At 41.0% G+C, this 20962-nt stretch overlaps 1 protein-coding gene across 9 annotated transcripts in view; it reads left to right on the forward strand.

Annotated features, from left to right (window-relative positions):
• Nucleotides 1-345: 345 nt before the first annotated feature.
• LOC106629130 (uncharacterized) overlaps nucleotides 346-20962 on the forward strand; it is an 84502-nt gene continuing 63885 nt past the window's right edge. For 4 of the 9 annotated variants that reach the window (XR_015772847.1, XR_015772848.1, XR_015772842.1 and 1 more), the window contains exons 1-6: nucleotides 346-659; nucleotides 1538-1769; nucleotides 1976-2029; nucleotides 3444-3577; nucleotides 5057-5178; nucleotides 5517-5775. Coding sequence is in view for 1 of the 9 variants with exons in the window: in XM_088057124.1 (XP_087913250.1) it covers nucleotides 5738-5775 (38 nt within the window). In the remaining 8 variants the exon portion in view is untranslated. Of the gene's footprint in view, nucleotides 660-1537; nucleotides 1770-1975; nucleotides 2030-3443; nucleotides 3578-5056; nucleotides 5179-5516; nucleotides 5776-19731; nucleotides 19866-20962 lie in introns of those variants that run through there. The other 5 variants (XR_015772843.1, XR_001332297.2, XR_001332296.2 and 2 more) reach the window with 5 other exon arrangements.

Genomic DNA, 20962 nt, shown 5'->3' on the forward strand with positions numbered 1-20962 from the left:
CAAGAAAAATCCCATAGGATTTTGAAAAAATCAAATGGCATTCTTCTTGCTGAATATTGTAATTATTTACTGAAATTGTTCCAAATTATGAGAAGGGATTTTATCTGTGATGCTCAAAGCACATCAAATAGCCTCCAGTTATTGTGAATTTTACTCTATGTATGTCCTCCTATGAAAAAACAGCCCAGAAGAAGCAGTCCTCATGATTTGCTCTTTTCTAAACCAGATTAAAGCATGTGTTTTCCCTTCTTGCAGTCTAGCAATAATTAACTACTCATTTTCTCTGTATTGTGTACACTCCTACTGACCTTCATGTTAACATGCAGATGCAGCAGTAAATGAAAAGCTGTATTGGCTTTTTCTGTTGTTCCACACAACCCAAAAAAGTATGTTTGTTAGTGGAAGGAAATTATTCTCCAGCTTCTGAGAAAGTGCTGTGGAATATACACTGTTTCTGTGTGGACAACGTACAGCAGATGAGAGCAAAACACAAAGTTCAGGTCAAAGCTTAGGTCGGACCTGTGATCCGAGGTCTCTTTCTCCATAGTGCAGACTGTGTGGGCCTTGCAAGAAAAATGGTGCAGTGTTTAAGACACTGTCTTGGAAAATAGGACTGTTGTAGTCAATTCCATATTCTACCCCGCTTTTTCTGGCAGCAGGTAAGTAATTTAGCCTTTGACCTTCAGTTCCATCTGTAAAATAGCCATAAGCAGTGTTCCCCTTATTTGCAATTGAAGGAAAATACAGGAGTGTGGGGTTTTTTGATGCTAGAAAACATTTTTTTTCTTGTGTGAGAAGTGTTCTTCAAGGTTAGGAAAAATTGGTCTGAATTTGTGTGAGAATCAGATATTTTGGTTCAGGAATTCATTCAGGTATTCAGGAATTTAAAATGTTTTGAGGAATCTTCCAAAAGAAAATAACAATGAAATTTCCTAGATCTTTATACTGCTGAAATACTATGTTATGAAAATGAAAATTTTAAATTTTGGGAGGCAAACAGAAAACTCATCTGTTTTTCACAATACTAATTTGTTTGGAAGAATTGTAAATATGAGTAAGTTTAAATTCAACCCAATGGGAATGTTTTGTAGAGCTATACAAAAAAGCAGAAAATTGGTCAGCTTTTTTTAGTGGTCCAGGTGCCTCAGCAATTTTTGTGACTCAGCAATTTTCAATATTTCAAATTGCTATTTCCCTTATTTTCTGTAACACTGGGTCCTCCCTTCTGACCTTGGCATGCCAAAAAAGCAACTGAAAACCTTCTAAGAGTTACAGGTACTGAGGAGAGGAGGTTGGGGCACAGTGAAAGGAGGTGAGAAAGAACTTCAGATACTGCTGGGAAGAGTGTTTTTCCTGTAGCCCTGGAGGAACACTTCTTGGAAGTGGAGTGGTGGATGTGAAGAGGAGACAGCATTCAGTTGAATGGGAGCATGAGGAACGCAGGACATAAATCCATTGGCATACAGCCTTTGTAGGCAAGCAGATTGGGCAGAGCAAATTGGGTTACCTCTTGACCTCTTTTTTGTTTCCTCCCCAGCAGTTTGGAAGTAAACCTTTCTAAAGAAAGTCCCTAGGCAAGACAAAGTTAACATGAGAAGAGAGTATCTGAGGAGGAATTTCATAGCTCTCCTTTGCTCTAGCCTACCTTAAGAGGCCAAACATCACAGAATCATTTGTGCTGGAAAGGACCTTGTGCTAAAAAGTGTCTGTCAGGCCCCAGGTCACAGGGGAAGATGCCTTCTATCAGCTTCTTTCCATAATTCAGAAGGGTGAGTATCAGCAATGCCAGTCAAGGTAGGGGAGGAAGGTGTTCCCTTTGCTTCAGAAATTCCTGTAAGAAGACTTCTCAGTGCCCCAAAAGTGGATGGCTCAGGCACAGTCTAGGAATGTATTCTTCCACTCTTGGTGAAGAGAAACCACTACGGATGTTAACCAGAAGTATTTGCTACCTTATCTATTCTGTATGAATTTTCAGGTGCCAGTGATTGTGGCAGGCCAGCTCTAGATCCGTAACTCCTCACATATACAGGTAGGAGGAAGGTTCATACAAGAACTGTAACTTGTAACATTTCTGGCTGAAACAGTACCATTAGGAGTCCTCTGAAGCCTGGAAAGCAGCTAATCTTAGAATCTCCACTGTCTGCTTCTGTCTTCCTCTGATTCTTACAGTTATCATGTGAGTGGCTGGATGTTCCATAACAAAGAATTTTTTACCCAAAATCCCACGTCCCACCTAAGAACCTTTGGGAGACATTTCTACTCCTTGCATTTTCTGTATGTTTTTAATAAGGGTTGTGTGATTTTGTGACCTCTGCTGCCTGCCTGCCTACCTCTCTCTGCTTCTGGATCAAAGCAACAATGCCAGCATGACCACTAAATGAAGGAGCCTGCAAGGAACTGTGAGGATCTGAGGGACACATTCCCATACATGAAGTCTGGCAATCCTAGCCATATGTCTCAGAGTTCCTCCTGGTTGCTTCCAGTTAACAAGCTTTTGGTGCAGTGCAAAAACTTGTTATTCTTTATTGCACTTAGCAGTTAAATTTTGACCCATAGCTACCATTCCAGCTATTTTTTTGCTCTGACATTGCCTCTCAAGTTGTTTAATCAGAAAATTTCATTAGTGTACTTTGACTTTTGTGCCAAAAAATTAAGTTAAATTTGTCCTGGGAAAGTATTTTGAGGAATGCCACCAGTAAAATCCATCCAGGCCAATGACTTCCCATTTGTCATTTCCGCTTTTAGCTACTTTCATTCTTGGCATACAGTTCTTGCAGCTATTAATTGTTTCCCGTGTGACATCATTCCAAATGCTTTGCTAAAGTCCAGAGGGAATATATCCCCCGGATTTTTGTCAGGTTGGCAAGCTGGTTTACCTGATTAGGTAGTACAATTAATACTCTGACATGTTCTACTTTGGGACTTCTCACTGTCCCCACTTTTCTTTATGTCACAGTTTGCTATGATTCTTGTGTGCTTTTCTGGAAAAAAGAGCAGGTAGACAGATGTTTTCCAAAGAAGTACCTGGACATTCTCATACTCCATCTGTCTGGATGCATCATGATGCACATAAAATTAACCATTCTGTTAGATGTACCTAAACATCAGAGAATGACCTGCCTCCCCAGTCCAGGTGGGAAGATGTTTGCTGCAATCAGTTTATTTAAAAAGCTCAGAAGTTAATAATCATCCTGTCTTTTGTCACTGATTAGTGACTTATAAGAACCAGGCTTGGCTAATAGAAAATTGCCATAAATAGTATAAGAACACAAGGATGGATTTATTTAGACAGAAAAATATCACTCATCAGACTTGGAGAAGAGGAAAGGCAGCAAGCAAGTCCAATTGACAAAATGTGATTAAGTGAATGGTCACATCTGCATTCATTAGCAAAATTGTTTGGGGGATGCAAAGGTGTTCTCACCTAGTTCTGGTTTCCACAGGTCATTGGGTGCCTGTCTCTTAGAAAGGCTCCTGACAAGGCAGGCATGACAACCAGATAATGAATGCTTTGAAGAACATAAGAAGCTTCACTTTGCTTCAATCCTTTGGGATCACAGAAGAGATACAGATAAAGGTAAAAATAAAATTTTTCAGTTGTGCCACCAGTTTTAGATGAATGACACTGATGGCACTTTGTGATTCATTCATGAAGTGTGACATCCTTTGGGAAGTACTTGGATTATGATCTGTATGCCCTGTTGGATCCTAGAAACTCTAAGGATATCTTTATCCCATTTCATGCCCTATTTACCATCAGTCACTCTGCCCATCCTTTTTCAGGAATCTTCCTGTGATGGCATGGTCTAGATAAAATTCTGATTGTCTCTATGTCTCAGAAGAGCAAAAGATGTTTTGTTGCTATTATTTTCTGTCTTCTAAGATAATAAGTTGGCATGCAACTCTCTGTTGAAACTACCATGAATCTTCACAACCAGGTTCTAATTCTAGCCCTGAATCAATGCAAAATTTCTCATCTTCTAGATGATTTTTTCTACCTATGTTTGCAGGCAGACAGTTACAGTACCAGAAGTGTCCATGTTAAGTGTTCTGCTGGTAGTACAGAAATGCATAACCACAAAACCAGTTTCATTCCAAAGAGACATTTAGGACTGCCTTGCTTAGGAACATGGCTCTTAGGGCAGATGTCTCCAACAGAAGTATGGAGGCTTCAACCACTTAATTCTTTCCAGATTCAGGAATTCTTTCTCCTCTGCAGTTTTTGAGATAAATCAAGGAAAAAATTGTAGTTCCAATTTACAGTATGGAAATCTTCTTCACTCTATCCTGAAATAATTCTCAAGCAGGCCTGTCAGATCCCAGCTATCTGAAAATAACTTCTGACATTTTCAAGATTGTGTTCTGGGTAAATAGTCTCATTTGTGTATGAAATGCTTATGAAATTGTACCTCTACTGTATACCAGAGGTATGATAATATTTATGCCTGCTTTGCTAATTTTACCTGGACTTAGGAGTCACACCCTCTGTTCTCTTAGTGTTAGTTAATGTGTTGACTATCCTGTTACCATTAAATTTCTCTTCCTGGCACACAGCAGGGGACAGCCCTTAAAATCATCTGCATATTCCAAGTGTGTATTCTTTATGGACAACTTCTTATTTATATTTCTGTGTTGAATGCCAGCTGTTACGTTGAAAGTCTTCCTCATCACGCTAATGGCTTTACCATCTTGTATCATTGTAGTAAACATGACAGTGATACTTCATATACAATAAGGAATAGATAAACTTATATTTGTGGGTTCTGGATATCCGGGGAAATGCTATGTTTAGTACAATATTGCTGTATATTTTCTGTTGTAGAAAGTGACAGGGAGTTTCTGAAGAGGAATTATGCATAGGAAAGGATATCCTTGCCTCAAACAACGTGAAAACATAATCCCAGAAGTCTTCTCTGAGTGTTAGGCATCTGTCCAATGTTTTTCTACTGTGCATTTAATTGATCGCAAGGGTCATCAAGAATCTTTGCCAGGATTACATTAATTCTAATTGAACTCCCAATCCCAAATCTGAGATCTTTCCATTGTTTATTCACAGATGTGCTGTCTTGAAAGCAGTCGTGTCACAAAATCACAGACTATACCCTGGAAATGACACTTGGAGAATGAAAGAATCTAATTCCCTGCTCAAAACAGGGCTGACTCTGGAGTTAGATCAAGGTACTAAGGGTTATTTGATGTCTCAGGATTATGTGCTGTCTTGTAGCTAGTTCCTCAAGCTTAGATAAGTCAGTACACAAGATCATTTTCTCCAGGAGCACTGCAGAATCGGTACGTACTTATCTGAAGTGTAGGTGGAAGTATCATCATATGTGTTGGTGCAAAGCTTGTTAGAATATACCAGGGACTGTGGTATTGATATCTCTGGACTTGAGACATGCATGCCCTAGAGAAATAGTATCCTTACAGTGATTCAAGGATTCACCTTTGTCCCTTTTCCGTGCATTACTTAGATAACAATAAATTTATGTTAGAATAAGTCTCTATTCTCACTTGAGGGCACCAGCATTGGGATCTGCATTGGATTCATCTGTCTTGCCAGGAGGCTCTATTCAGCCTGCAGTATTTTTAAGGAAGTGGAAGGTCATGGTGAAGTCTCAGTCTTTACCTGAGCAGGACCTGTTCAATGAATACTCTCATTCAAAGCGAAGAAAATCTAGAGAGCTCTATTTGCTTTTCCCACCGCAGATGAAGGAATCGGCTCCTAGTAAAAGTATGGATGGAACAGGATTTCCAAGAGGTATTTGAAGAGGAGAGGTGAGGAGCTATTTCTGGGTGAACTGGTCAACCATACCCCCTTTTGAAGCCTCACTGACAGAAGGGCTTTGGCATTGGGAAGGCAACCATGCAGTGGGGCATGAGTGGTAGTTACATCTCTTTCCACCCAGCAAAGCAAATGCCACAGTCGTGTTTGTGCAAATTCACCAGCAAAGGAACGGGCTGGTTCCAAGCCCAATCCAGTCCAGTCCACAACAAGAGAATCAACCCTCCAGTAGACTTCAAAGAGTCCACACAATTATTGCTTTTCAGACCAGTCAGTATTTCTAATTCTCTAAAGAAGGGCTACTAACATTTGGAAAGTCCCTACACGCAAGGTCTTTCCAAACACTCGATTCTCATTTCCCTTGGTCTGGAAATCATTTTAGATGTGCCAGCTGGGACTGATCCCCTGGGCTGATTCCAGCACCTGCGCCAATTCCAGCACCTATGCCTTGTTCTATGTCAAAGTGAGCTAGCTGAGCCTGTGGGACACTATAGTGTGCCCTGACGCAGGTGGTGCTTGGAAAGGTGCTGCCGGACTTCTGCAAGGAGCTGGAAAACAACAGTGTCAGTGGTTTCCAGTCCTTCAGATGTTTATTTCCTGGTGAGTGAGTGACACCTTTAAGAATATTTTTAATGTGTTTTTTTTTTTTTGTGGTAGTTGCAAGAAGTGATACATCAGTTGATTTTCATGTTTCTTTTGTCTTGAATTTTAGTGTGTCTGGTGCTAAAGATATAGTTACCCCTGCACTCCAGAAGAATCCCCAAAATAGGGACTAGTCTGCTGGATAGCTGCCTACTCCTAGGTGTCTAGATGTAGAGTGAAACTTCTCATTTAGCATTTTCTGGACTGCTTATTTTCCAGTGAAACAAATTTTCTTTTGATACAAAATATGTGGTACACTCTCTAGAGAATCCTATCTTTGTATTCTTCTTGTGCTTTATTCTTTTTACTAAGAAAACAAACAAGCAAACAAAAATAAACAAAACCCCCAAAACAAAGCAGTAATCTAAGTTCACAGCTGAAGAATGTAGACTTTCTTCCCAGGAAAAAATTGAAGACAAATTGTATTTTAGTTCTGTTATGTAACCAAGAAAATTCTTTCAGAGAACAGTGCTACACTTTCTCCTTAAAAGGTACTGTGTAATTAATTATGCTGTTATTCACAATGAGGAACAACGATGTTTCATTCACCTTGTTTTGTGAAAAGGAAATAAAAGGGTCATCAATCTGTCAAGTACAATGCAAATAAGAATTGAGAATTGTTTCTGAACACTGAAAATAGGACAGAGATAGGAAGTAGTGGGATAAGGATTGTCTCATGTACTTTGATGGCAACAGTGAAAGAAGGAATACAAGGTTTATTTGCAGTCTTCGTAGTAGCTTTCAATTAGAGCCTGGTTTATATTCAAAGCTATTGCCAAACATTTGGTTTTGCCAGTTTCAGGATTATTTATCAGCTTGGATTGACAAAATAAGCTTTGGGCCCATGATGTAAGTCAGATGTCTAAATCTGGTTTTGCATAGGGAACAGAGTGGGTTTTCCCAGCCTAATAAGCCAGAACTTGGTCTGTCAAAGGTGTCTGCCATGAGGGACTAGAGAATTAGTGAAGTCTGACTCTCGTCTGTGGAGGCTGTTTTTGAGAGCAGTACTACTCTGTGGCCATTAAAAATGGGCTGGCATCCTTTCTGTGTCTTTCTTCAGCAGGGTGGCCTCTTTCACAGCTGTCTGCTATGGCTCCTTTTCTAGCAGCTTCCACATGACCAGCTGCCCTCAGGGGGTCCTCCCAGCACAACAGACTTGAAGCTCAGGGAGCAGAATGTTGTGCATCATCTCAGGAGAGATGAATCCTGAGCTATTGGGTGTTGTATTTCTCTGGGTGGGTCTTCATGTACAGAGACTTGTGCATGAATTCACAAGCCCAGGCAGAGTTGGCACCTGTTTTCTCAGGTGTAAATACTGGCCTTTATTCTACTGCTCAGTGTTTTATAGGCTGAAGAATTGAAGTACTCTTAAGTGGTGCTACTTGTCCCATGCAGATGAGGAATTATTGAGGAAGTCAATATTGAGAAAGTCAGGTGAGCTTAGATACAGGACTCCCAAAACACCTGCTCTTGAGGAAACCAACTTGCACTGCAAGCAGTTCTTGGCACTGCCTGTAGTCCTCATTTCTGTGTACTGTTCCAAGTGACACCTCAGCTGTCAGCTGTTTTCTTCCCCTGATATCTAGTGCAAGCATGCCAAGTGGTTGCATGCCTGCAAGGAACCTCTCAGCAAGCTTGTGATGCTCAGAGAACTCAAAGAAGTAGCCATCAAGACCTGTCTTCAGTGGGTTTTCCTTGAAGATACTTCTGGACACTGACAGTATTTCTTTTACCTCAGTCCCTAGATAACTAGTGTTAGATATTAACGTGCTTCAGCTGCAAAATATCTTGGCCCTTTTTGTGACCTTTAGGGATGTCATCTAGAAATGCTGGATCCCAGTTTACACTGTAATTGTGTGCAGTGGCTGTACAAGCATTTGCACCAAGGCACTGTTGTCTTTTTTTTTTTTTTTTTTTTTTTCTTTTGCATTGTAGGGTTTGGACTTGAGTGATTTCTGAAACATTTGACCATCCCCTTAAGGCAAAACTCATATACTTCTGGGAGGAGACTAAGTAGACCTCTTGTGATGATCCTCAGAGCAGTGCATGTACTTTATGAAATTTCATGTGCAACCCATCACTTGGTTTACCAGCAGGTCTAGATCTACTGCAAATGATTTCTTTCCCTGTCTGCTATAGAAGTGATATATTTAAGTGTATTGCTTCTCAGATTTATCCTCTGAGTTGAATGAGGCTCAGTGGAGCTGCAATGGTGTTCTCTCTCCTCCTTTACAGTCTTTTGCCTGCTGTGGCCAGTTTATTCTTACAGTTTCCTGGGTAACTAGAGTCACAGCTTCTCAAAACAGAGGGTTTCGCCTGTACTTCCTGAAGACAGTGTTGAGCTCTGCTTGCTGAAGAAGGTGGTTCATCCTTCTCTGTTGTGGTGTGACACTAATGCCTCTCTGAACTTTCATGCCTGGCCTAGATATACATGCTGATAGTCCTGTTTCTGCTTAGAATCTACTAAACCCAGAAGTCCTTTGAGGGGGAGGCTTGTGTGCCTTGCAGGAAATACAGTTGCATACTGAGTATCTGCCTAAGCAGACTGTCAGAGGCTTGCTGGGGTCACATGGAGACAGGATGGCTGTGTGTAAGATGTCATGGTGAGTCAGCTTGCAGGTGTGTCAGCAATGCCAGTCAAGGTGGGAAGCTTGCTGCCAGGGTATTTGATGCTCTTTCCCTTGGCTGCAGCTCTTTTCTAGGCACATCTAATTGAATTTGCAACCAGCATGGGAGGTCATAGAACAGAGGGATGTTACATTACCAGTGCAAGCACTGCCCTTGAAGAACATGATGAGAGTGAGGCATGTGCTAAAAGAGAGAAATCCAGCAAGTCTTCCTTCTAGCGTAGTGTAAAAAGTCTCATCGAGTCAACTCAAACTTTGTTTTCCCTTTAGACGTCAGCCTGTTCCTCAGAGGAACAGACCCACTTCAGAAGGATGGATTCACTGCATGCAGAGAAGAAAAATAGAAGGTCAATGGGCCTTTAGGGAACCTAACTTGCTATGTAACTATTTATTAAACAAATATGTATTTTAAAAATCCATAAGGTGGCATGGTAACCTTGTGATGACCTTACTGAGCTGCAGTATATATGGCTGCTTTGTGACAAGGGTTCTGCAGGCTGCTATCTTATAGCATTAATTTACCTTGGCCCACTTCAGAACAAAAGAAGGCATATTTATTTAATTTTTCAAGGTTAACAAACTAGTGTTACTGAATAGACTGCCCTAGTATTTCCTTTGAAAATAATACATTTTTCTCTTTGTTTGTTATTTCTATTTCTCCGATGCTAGATAATTGACCTCAGGCTCCAGTTTGGTAAAGCACTTACGTGTTTAGTAGCACTTACGCATGTGTTTAAATTTAAAATTGATAACCTGAGATTTGACTGAATTGTTGCCCCGGTGATGATGCTTTTAATGGCAATGTAAATCCAGTCTCCCCAATGGCCAGTAGATGGGGCAAGTAGGCCTCCATATAATTATGGTGATTTTTTTTGTTTGTTTGTTTTTGAATGAAAGGTTAAAATGTAGCTGTTGTTGGCTCTTAGTTCAGCAGTCTAGTTTGAAGGCTCTTTTACCTTTGTACTGTAAAGGTAAATTACGAACTTTGACGTAACTGCACTATTTTCTTTACAAACATGTGTCGTAAACAATTGTTCTGTTCCTTGAATTTTTGAGATTTAAAATTATGTTCCTTTCTTTACACAGGGATGAAAACAAATCTTTTGAAGGTTTTGTTGTGCAAAGATATGGAAATGTGTGTTCCCTCCCCAAAAGTAGCCAATAGTTTGGTGTTTACAACACTCACGAGATGCAAGGGGTCCAAGTTTTAGTCCCTGGTAGTCTTCCATGTGCCTGTAGAGTGTACCAATGACAAGATCACCTTACTTGCCATTGGGTAATCAGTTCTCTCCTGAAAAAGCTGTTGTCACTTTTACACATTTATTGATGCACTGGACTTGTACAGACTACATGAGTGGCCATGGTTGCTGGCTACATTTGCTCTCTGCCCACACTCCTTGTTTCCTGTTAACACTTCATGTTATGTACTTATCTAAAGAGAGGGTGATCCTCAAGTCACTGAATACTGACTGTTAAGAGGAGTCTAGTCAGTCACTGAATACTGCCTGTTAAAAGGAATAAGAGATTTTTCTTGAACACATAGGTACACATAGGAAGAGTCCTCAGTTTCCCTTTAGCCACAATCACACGTCTGTTTGTTGCTCATGACATCAGCTCCTTAAGTGTGCTCTGCTTTGTCCCCACTTCTTGGAGCTCAGCTTGGTTGTGTGAGTCCTGGAGCAGGCTGTGCTCTTAGTGTGGTGCAGGTGCAAGAACTGTTTTCTGCATTACACTGAGGCAAGCAACTCCTGAGGTGCAGAGCCCAGGGATGATGGGGAGCTTCTGCTTGTCACAAAGACCAGATATGGTTTGCCTAGTTGAGTGTATCTTGCCCTTGTGAAAGCACCTCTTACTGTTCAGCCTTGAATAAAAGGTAGTGATATTTCTATTCTGTTTTATTTTAGAGTGGGGCAAGCTTCCTGAGATAGTTGGTGGAGGGGTGAGGAAACCTGTATCTATACTAAACTGGCCAGGCAAATACAGCATGTTAAAATAAAACAGTTTGTCTAAAGACTAAAAAAAAAAGAATCATCAACCCGCAGCTCTTTCTCCTCAAACTTTCAAAAGCTGAAATGGAGGAATAGATTTGAGCCTACCTTCTCAGATGTACAGGGAGACCCTCAGCTGCTGGGCTTTAGTTTAGCACAGGGGTCTGTATGTGCCACCATCTGTCATTAACTGTATGTGATATCCAGAACTTCTCTGAGTGGGACGGAGCACAGAGGAATTCCTGGCTGGATTGGCATGACTTTCTGCTCTTTCTTGAAGCTGTTACATGGTTAAATCTAAGATGGGTAATAGTTCAGAGTGGGGTACAAGGCTTAAGCTGGTGTAAACTGAGAGGAGCTCTTTCACAGACAATTAAAGTAACCAAACTCTACAGATGTCTAAACCAGTAAGAGTCTGGCTCACCTTGTCCAAAAGCACATTATACAGAATCTAGGCATTACCTTAACCTATTCCATATTTTGGAGTAGCAATGTGTGTTGTCTGTTTAAAAGGTTGTTCCAGCTTCTCTCTTTTGCAGCTTCATGATGCCCTCAGACCTCATCTCTAACACTGCCCCCTATGTGGTGAGCAGCAAGATTCAGACAGGACTTCTTGCAGCCAAATTCCTGCAGCCTGTGGCAGTCTTGCTTTCTTTACTTTCTGTTCAGTCCTCTGACAGTCCTAAAGCAAAAATTCCTTTGGCTCCTGCCATATCTATTTTTGCTTTTGAATATTTTTATTCACTTACTGTGTTTTGGATGAAATATAAATTCCTCAGTGCTTTTCCAGCCAGTGTTTGCATTTTGTTCACTGTGTATGTCTTGACTGTCCAGCACCCTTTGACTTCCTTGTGGTCTTCTTCTATTTATAATTTTCTTCATATCCTTCCCTGTTACCAAAGAGAAGTTCTCCTCGTAAGATGAGCAGTGTTATGAACTCTCTCTGCTTCCACCCTACTTCGGGCCTTCCCTGAAGAGCTGGTCATTTCTCTCTAAATTTTCTCGTTTGTGATATGGAAGAACTGCTTTAAAATAAATATATTGCTCCTGGTTCAGACTGCACAGACTCCTCAGGAACATGGGTTTTTATACAAATACCTCATGAGGCAGCTGGAAACACCTACAGCATGCGGTGTTTCAGAGTAAACCAACTGTTCAGTGACATGCTAGCCTCTGAGGAAAGTTATGCATGTTGCTAGCCAGAGGTATCTCAGGAGGACTGAGAGTCCGTCTGCTATTTGGCTCCTTGCAGACAGCAGCTGTTCCACAAGAAGGTGAAACATGCAATAAATGACTGCATTTACTTGAAGCAAATCAGAGCTCAAGCAAAGGCACTGGTCCAGCCAAGTATGTTTACTGCTCTGGGAATGCTTTTGTGCTGATGCAGCATCTTTCACCCAGAATTTCTGAACATTTTGAAAACATTAAGAAAGATAGGCTAATGCTTGTGTTTGCAGATGTATTTGAGCCAGGTTTTGGATGCTTCCATCCATATAGCCTACACTAAGTTCGGTACTGCTGTGGTTGCTTGGCCAAACATTTCCTTAAGTGCATAGATGGTTTCTGTAGCTGGTGCCAAGCTCATGCTGATGCAGTTACATTGGTAACAGGACCTGAGCAGGCCACTGCATGGCTGGCTCAGGCAGGTACACATGAGCTGTGGTCACTTGAGTATAAAAATACATTTGTCTTATTTTTAGGAGGCAAGAAGATCTGTGACCTGGACTGAAGACAAAAGATCAGTCCCAAAGATACATTTCTCTTTTCTACTGCTGCTTTTTAGGGGAGAGAAAGGGGGAAAAGTGAAATGTTTTGTAGATTGTCGCTAGTGAGAACAGATTCAGGCTAGGTTGTGTCATGTCCATCTGCTGAGTGAGTGTTCAGATAATGTCTAATACAGGAAAATGTCCAGTGACCCAGAAGCAAGAGAAGTAGTCTCTTCATGTGTGTGCATATTTTCCTCATAGAACAGCAGATAGGTCTTGGGATGCTTCTTTTGAGATGCAGAGGTCACTTGTTAATGTGCAATGGCATACAGAAAAGGGCTGTATCTTTAGCCAACAGGAGGCTGTTCATGCAAGGATTACATGTTATTTTTCTAGAAAACAAGATGCTGCCACATAAATATCACCTGCTTCCAAGCATGTGCAAGGGGTTTGGTGATGAGCTAAGGGCCAGAAGAACTGCACTGCCCTGAACTATTTCCAGCAGCGCCCTGGAGGCTGATAGCTCCAGAATGATTGAAGGATGGCTCTTCCTTGCTAAACTATCCCCAGACAGCTGGGGTGAGTGGCTCCTCCCTGATGGTCTAGTGGTCCTCTACTAATTTTTCCTCAACATATAAAAGGGGGAAAATTCTTGGAATAAACAGTTGCTTCCAACTTACACACATTTGACTGAGAAACTTGCTTGTTCCCTTATTGTTTACTTAGCTCACCCCTAGTGGTTTTCTGAAGATATTTCCCCCAGATGACCATGCTAGAACCACAGTGAAACCGAAGGCACTACCCATGGTCTACTCGGAGTCCCTTAACTACAAAATGTTTTCAATCTGTGGAGAGGGTTTTTTTCCTCTCTCTTTTATTCTCTCTGCTCCTTGGCTTCCCACAGTGACGTATCTGTTTGATTTGAGAGAAGCTTTGCATGTACTATGAGTGGCTCCTTCTGCTAACAATTTGTCCTCTGGAGTTTGTTGCTGCACAATATAAATGAATTTCACTGTTTAGTACTTCCCCATTTTGTTCCCCTGCTGCTGGCAGTGAGTTGACCTACCCTGTTTTGTTTTTCAAATTTATCTTTCTTTGCCCTTCTTATATGAGACAAAGTCACAAGATTAAATTAACAAGGATGCATTATTGATGCATAATTTTTTTTTGTTGTTTCATGCTGCACTAAAATTTCTGCATAAAATAGGAATTAAAATCTAGATTTACATTCTGGAATTGTATTCAGTTTAGTCTTAGGACGAGGAATAAAACTTTATCCCACTTCAAAAAGTCTAATGGTGTGTGCTGAATAGATGCAGTCTCCATATAAAAAGCATTTTTCAGTCATTCTGCCATATAAAATCAGTGTTTCTATAAACAATCTTCATTTGGCCATGCATGTATGCTGCTAGAATGACTAGGATGTTTAGCAAGTCAGTCCCTGCTGTGCAGTGGTGAATATAGGTACTGGAAGTTCTCCAGTTGTAGTACTATGCATGCCCCTGCAACCTCCAGCTCAGAATATGGTAAATATTTAGAGTGTCTGAGCCCAGTTTGGGCTCTGTGCTGTTTTAACTAGATTGTTTCTGCCTGCTTTAAAGCTGGCTTAGGCATTTATCCACTGCACCAGAATCACTGCGGAGTACATGTACCCCTAATTGGGTATGATGAAGGCCACAGTCATGTTTTCCATGGTTCTGAGCCTGAAGCTTAGAGCGCCTGAGGTTGTTTTTACTGCATGAATGTGACTGCATGTGGATTTTAATACAGAGAAAAACATACTGTGCCCAGCTAATGAAGTCAGTAAAGTGGTTACATTTGCCTACTTTCTCGGAAATTATCATAATTCCTGTCTTTCTTGGGATGAATAAAAGAAGTCTATCAACCTAGACAATATTATTTTTGTCTATTTTTGTATCTTATTATAGCATAAATAGATTTTGAATAATATAAGTCAAATGGTTTTTGTTTTCTCTCCCACTGACTTCTAAGTGAAGGACATCACCATGCACAGTGTAAAAAAGGCAAAGAGGAACAAACCCATTACCATCTGCATTTTAAAAACCAGATTTAAAAAAAAAAAAATACTTGAAGGAGGGGAAATTTGTCACCTTAACATTGCAAATTATGTGAAACCAGTATGTCCTCCCACCACAGCATATGTTTGTGGTGGGTAGGCGGGGGAGATGCAGGGAAGAGGTGATGGTATAAAAATACCTTGTAAAAACAAATGTTTGGCTAGGGGATAGAGTTTGTCACTTCAGCTAGACTAGAGGGGGAAACCAGACAGACAGGGGGTGGATGGGGGCGTGTGGGGAGGAACTTAAGTCACTTCAGCGAGGTAAATAACTTGACAGTGTCTCAGAAATACCAGTCAACTAATTAGCTGGAAAAGATCAGATATTAAAAAGAAGGTAGCCTAGAAAGTTAAGGAGTAAAAGGTATTTAAATGAAAAATTAAGACCTATGGGGTGTTAAGCATGTGCCAAATACAAAGCAGAAGGATGACAGGTAGAAGCCCCAAGATAAAGCTCATAGTCTTGCTAGCAGCCACCTTACTGTACTTTCATGAACTGAGAAATAGGATTTTTCTCATTTATCTTTCTAATCGGCATGCTAAGACAAACACAGACCGGGGGTCTATGTGGTAACATAAATGCAGCTTTGTAATGCGCTGCTAGCATGTCTCTCTCCCTCCAAATGCCATATGGAACAGTTTGTACACTCCACAGCATCCAGTACCGTGCAAATGCAGGCAGACACCAACATGACCACCCACAGTGGCAGCCAGGGTGGAAAATGACAGTTGCCTTGTCATGCCCGTGGGCAGTTTGTGTGCTGTGGAGGGAGACTGACATCCCCACATTGTGGGACTTGGAGGATGCAGAGGGAGGGAGGGCCAGGAGGGACAACACTCAGTGCCCTTGTGCAGTTCCAGATGGAAGTAGTAGCTGTGAGAGTCTCCTTCCTATCTGTGATAATTATAGTTTTAATTTGGTTTTAATTGACTTGCCTCAGTGGACAAGCAGGTGCCCAGCCCAAGGAAGAGTGGGTGTGTGCGAAAAAGAGACGTGAGGAGAGAGCGGGCTGGTGAGGTGCCCTTTACATCCGCCGATCTGTTACCCACATGTATCCTGTTTTATGGACAGCTTCAGATGCTGCTTTCCTTTCTACTTATTTCCTATTGCTTTAATCCAGGGAAATTTGAAAGTGATTTGAATGGACATCTCCATGAAAAGAAGTTTTACTAAGTCAGACAAAACCTTCTCACCTGCTTCCTCTCTTCTTTCACTTGGAAGTATGTCTTTCTTCTGCCTCGGTGGGTGACTTTTGGGGGTAGGTCAGCCTCCTCCCTCATGCTGGGGGACCTGCAGGGTATTTTAGCTGAATAAGCAAGGAAGGCTCTGTTGCTGTGAGTGCTTATGCCAACTGACCCTGTGCTGATAGACTGGCCGTGGGGCTTCTCAGCAACAAGTTGTTATAAGTGCAGGCCAAGTTTCAAGGGTGGCATATGCTGTGGAAGCTCCTTGGTTCTCAATTTCAGTCAAGGACAGAAGATTCAGCTCTCTTCTCCTTCTCTGACCTAAAACATATTTCTGAGGTCTGTTCCTCAGGGTGAAACTTTCCACCCGTAGGTGTTCACACAAGTTTGGCTATATCTGGCTATCTTCATATGTTGGTATACAGTCATTTCATACTTAGATTCCTCTGAAAAACAATGTGTATTTTCCCCCTTCAACAAATTTCAAAGAAAATACGCCAACAAAACATTGATAGAGAAATTTTGCATACTTCAGTCAAGAAACTGAAACCTAGAATACCTTCTGAGCCCCCGTCTGTGCAGCTGCACTGTTACTTTGTCCTTCAGGGCTGATTTAGGGTAGCTGTGGGGATTAGTAGTCTGAGTTCCCTGACTTAGATGCATGTAATATTAATGAAATATTTTGGTGGAAATCTAGCTTTTACATTTCAGATTTGTTTCATTGCAGCAGTTGGTGGATTGAAGCTGCCATCTCAGCAGCTGCCTGAATATCATGTAACACAACACGCCTTGATGCCTTGTCATATTTCAGTGTTTGCTCGTAGCACGAACAGTCCCAAGCATTGTGTTGTTTTTTTATGAAGGTCCAGAGTTAGTGAAATAGAGAGGATCCTTTTTCCTTCACTTTCTCACAACCCCCCAATTTCTCATGCCTTTCCACTATGCCTTTCACTGATTTAGGGATCCACCCTTTACTGTGCAAGTGCTCGGGGGTGCTTGCACTGTGGTAAGCAATGCAGTACAGAAAGCCTTCGCAGATGCTTCTGCATGTGGCTTCCTGAATCTACTGAGGTCTTCCTGCATATAGTGAGCAGGTAACACTAATAACTGAAGAGTGGATAGTATAACAGGCAAAACTACGAGGTTTACAATTAGTAAAGAACTTTTTTTGCTGGGGATCTTAACACCAAACCCTAAAACTTTTCATGAAAATTCAGTACTTGTGATGCAACTCTTTGGGGAGCTTCTTATGTGTAGAATGCAATTTCTGATAAAAAGGAGAGAAAGAGACCTATATGGTAGGGTGTTCAATGACCTGATCATTAGGTGATCACTGAGATGTGCAAGACAAAGTTGTAAGTTCTCTGGATGAATAAGAAGAAACAGAAATATCAATTAATTTCTCCAGTACTGTAGATAAGCATCATAACTGTCAGACTCCTGAGGAGGATGAATGAGTCTGATTTCTGTGGCTTCTTTGTGTGAAAACTCTCAGAGTCTTTATCCAGTTCTAAAATTCCTCTTTTTCTTTTTTGCTGGTAGTAAAAATTTATGGTTTTGCAAAATGAAAACCTTGTTATCCAGCCAGATAGAATAATAAAAGTTGTAGGTGTCTTGTGAACGTGAAGCAAAGAGGAAGAAAATGTGTTAATATATTGGCTCTCTATGAGAGGAAAGTCTGGGCTTCATTTTAAAGTCAAATGTAAATACCTTTTTTCTAACTTTGGCTTGTGGCAGATCAAGATTTGACATATTTTCATTTTTCCTAGCAAGCTGCTAAGGATTCAGACCAACTTGATGGAAATATACCTTTGGCAGATGACAGCAGGATTTCATGAGTGATTGCTATCTCAAGGTGGCTGCCCCTTCTCCACAGCCAACAAGTAGCATTTTAAAAGAAGGATGTCAGAGAGCAGCTTGGTTTTCTCAGTTGTCATAATTATTTGTTTCTCTCCTGGCCAAACCACCAGAAGCAGGTTAAGGATGACACAAACTAGCAACAAATCACTGGGTGGAGGACAGAGCATGTGACAATGCCCTGGCTATGGTGCAAACATTTGAGCTACGTTTCGAAAGCCTGGATTTGTGTTCAGCAGAGTTCATGAGTGAAAAATAAGTCTCTGACGATAACAATCAACAACCTCAATCTCATTAGTGTCTACTCTTCAGAGAAGAGGCTGGAGTGGATCCCATCAAGCTGTAATTTGGTTCACAGCACTGAGGAAGGTTCCTAGAAGCATTACCCCAGCTTCTTTACACTGTGCACTGAAGGGAAAAAAACAGCATTTGGCAATTTGTTGTCAATATTTGTATAACTCCTGATGCCACTAAAACTGCATATGTAGGCTTTAAACTAACAAAAACAAAGCCGTGGCCAAGCTGGAGAGCTGGATTTGTTTCCATGCACAATTAGGTTTATTTGTTTAGGTCTCATTTTATTTGCTTTCAGATGACTCAGATAGGAGTATTGCAATCCTTTCAAAGTGAAGTAGTGTTCTGTGTATTTTGGGCATTGGGCTTGGCCAAATGTGGAAAGAATTGGCTGCTCAGTGGTATTTTCCTATCCAGAGGTTTTTTCAGACTTTTGAGAGGAACTGAAGGAATGTCCCTTCCATGCCAGGCTTCCCCCCGCCTTTCCCTTCACAGCGTCTCTCTGCATTATTGTTAAAGAGCACAGGAATTTTAAAACACTTCTCTATTGTGCAACTGTTAGCAACTGCTCTTATTAATTGCTTTACCATTATGCTGCATATTTAAATTCTTGCTGGTGTCATCCACTACATGCTGCTGTGAGTGTCTTTTAACCCATTCCAATGGAATATATCAGTGGGGCCTTGCTCAGGATCTCCCATCCTGCTAGGCCAGCTCTGGGTTTGCTGAAAATGATTTCCTGCATACATGAAGGGATATGTACATTTTGGCAAGTAGCCAAGTTTTCTGTTGGGAATTAGTCACTAAGGGCAGATTATTTTCCAGTGGACATGCTGGCACGCTATCAGTGTTAAGAGAATTGTCTTCATCTTAGCAAAATGATGTTTCTTTTATCCCCCAGCCCCCCAGAAAACCAAAAAAACCAAAAATATTGGGGTTTTTTGTCTGTTCTGTCTTATATGCGTAGGAGGCAATGGCCTTTAATTAGTGCTTTAGTCACCACTGTATTTTTGGGGGGATTTTTTTCCTTTGTTTTCTTCTGATAATTTTGCTTCTAGAAATACTAGCTCAGATGATGTTTAAAATGGAGACAATATGAATAGGTCCACATTTATTTCTATTTCTATGAAACATAAAGGATTTCCTGCACTCACCAGAAGTATGCATTTGATTTATAGCCTTCCTTAATGTTCTTCCTACTCACACTCGTAAAAGAAATACAGTAACAAAGGCTAATAGATGATCTATTTCAAAGTTTGCCCTGATAAAACCAAACTGGAACTTTATTCAGTCTTAAATGTCAATTCTACAATTTGGGATGTTTTTCTAATCAAGAACAATAAATGTGGAAAGTGTCTCAGTGGAATGGAGCTGCGGCTCAGCACGCTTCTGGCCCTGTGCTGCACACACAGATGGGGTCTGCACATCATGGAGTCCTCCCCATGCAATCACTTGCCCTGCAAGACTGCTTGACCCTGGGAGGGACTGAACAATGCTTATGATATGGGATTTGTTGGGGTTTTGTTGGTGTTTTTTTTTTGTTTGTTTTTTTGTTGTTGTTGTTGTTTTTTAGATGATACGAACCCAAAATATATCTATGACAAATGACCACATTGAGGAAGAATGTAAATCTTCAGCTATGATATGGAAGAAAGAAATACTATAAATTTCCAAGCCTGTGTTAAGAAAACAAAAACCAGAAGAAATAATAAGGTGGGCAAACTGGATTGTGCCTAGAGATCTGTTCCATATGCCACTTTGTTTCCCTCCCTCTAGCTGTGGAGAACTGGGACTGTCAGAATAGATCAAACCCATTTAGTGGCCTTACTTACATGGTATCACTTTATAACACCTTCAGGGCATTTCAGCATTGTGCCTGGAAAGCTGTCAGACAGCATAGTCCAGTGTGCTGGCTGCAGCTCTCCTGCCCTTTCCCCACACACATTGTTTTGCTGTGTGCAGTTCTTCAAGTCTAATCTAAGGCTGCACGAGACTGTGGATTTCACTGGAATCTGAGAGAGGAGGCTGGATCAGGACCTGTCAGAAATTGTATTCTATGGGCTAGTGTTAAATAAGTAATTTGATTATCTAAGTATGCTTTTTGATGCAGGACACTAAATAGTTTGACTTCTATTGCCTAGCAAATATACAACTAGTTTTTATACACTGAAAATGTGTAACCATTCCAGATGCATATCCTTCAAGTGCATAGGAAAATATAAAGATGGTACACTGTATTATAGGTCCCTCATCCCATAAGAGACTTCCTATATTAAAGTGATTTTTAGAGTTTGGGCTCCCTTAGTTGCCATGTACAATTAAGTGGTAAGACAGAGACTTTTTTGGCAAGTTATATGTATCTTTTGCATTTTTGCTTACAACACACAGTGAGCTACATCCAGGCAGGTTGTGATTTCAATCTAAAGTGGTTTCACCCCTTCCTTCCTGCAGATGTCTAGTTGTGTGTAGGCAGATACTTGCTGATGCCTGGCTAGTAATTCAAGTATTGAGACTTGTGGTCTTACCACCACTTCCTGATATGCTTTACAGGTAAGCCTGAAAGAGGAAAGAGACTCTGGGGAGGAAAATTAGAAGAAAAGAAGTTAAAGATTTAAAGCACTAGCCTTGAAGCTACAAGGTAGTCAGGACATGGAAGGAATCACAGAGAACAGACTGTACTTCCTCTTCCATGTGTTGAGGGACCTGAACAGTTTAAGAATAGTAAAAATTTATGTCTGTGCCAAGCACAAGTAAGATAATGCACATGTTAATCCTATGTTATCCTATCCCTCTCTTCCCTAAGA

Source organism: Pseudopodoces humilis, chromosome 6, assembly GCF_049639895.1.
Source record: "Pseudopodoces humilis isolate 2021_Gansu_Grassland_sample_001 chromosome 6, ASM4963989v1, whole genome shotgun sequence".
NCBI lineage: Eukaryota > Metazoa > Chordata > Aves > Passeriformes > Paridae > Pseudopodoces > Pseudopodoces humilis.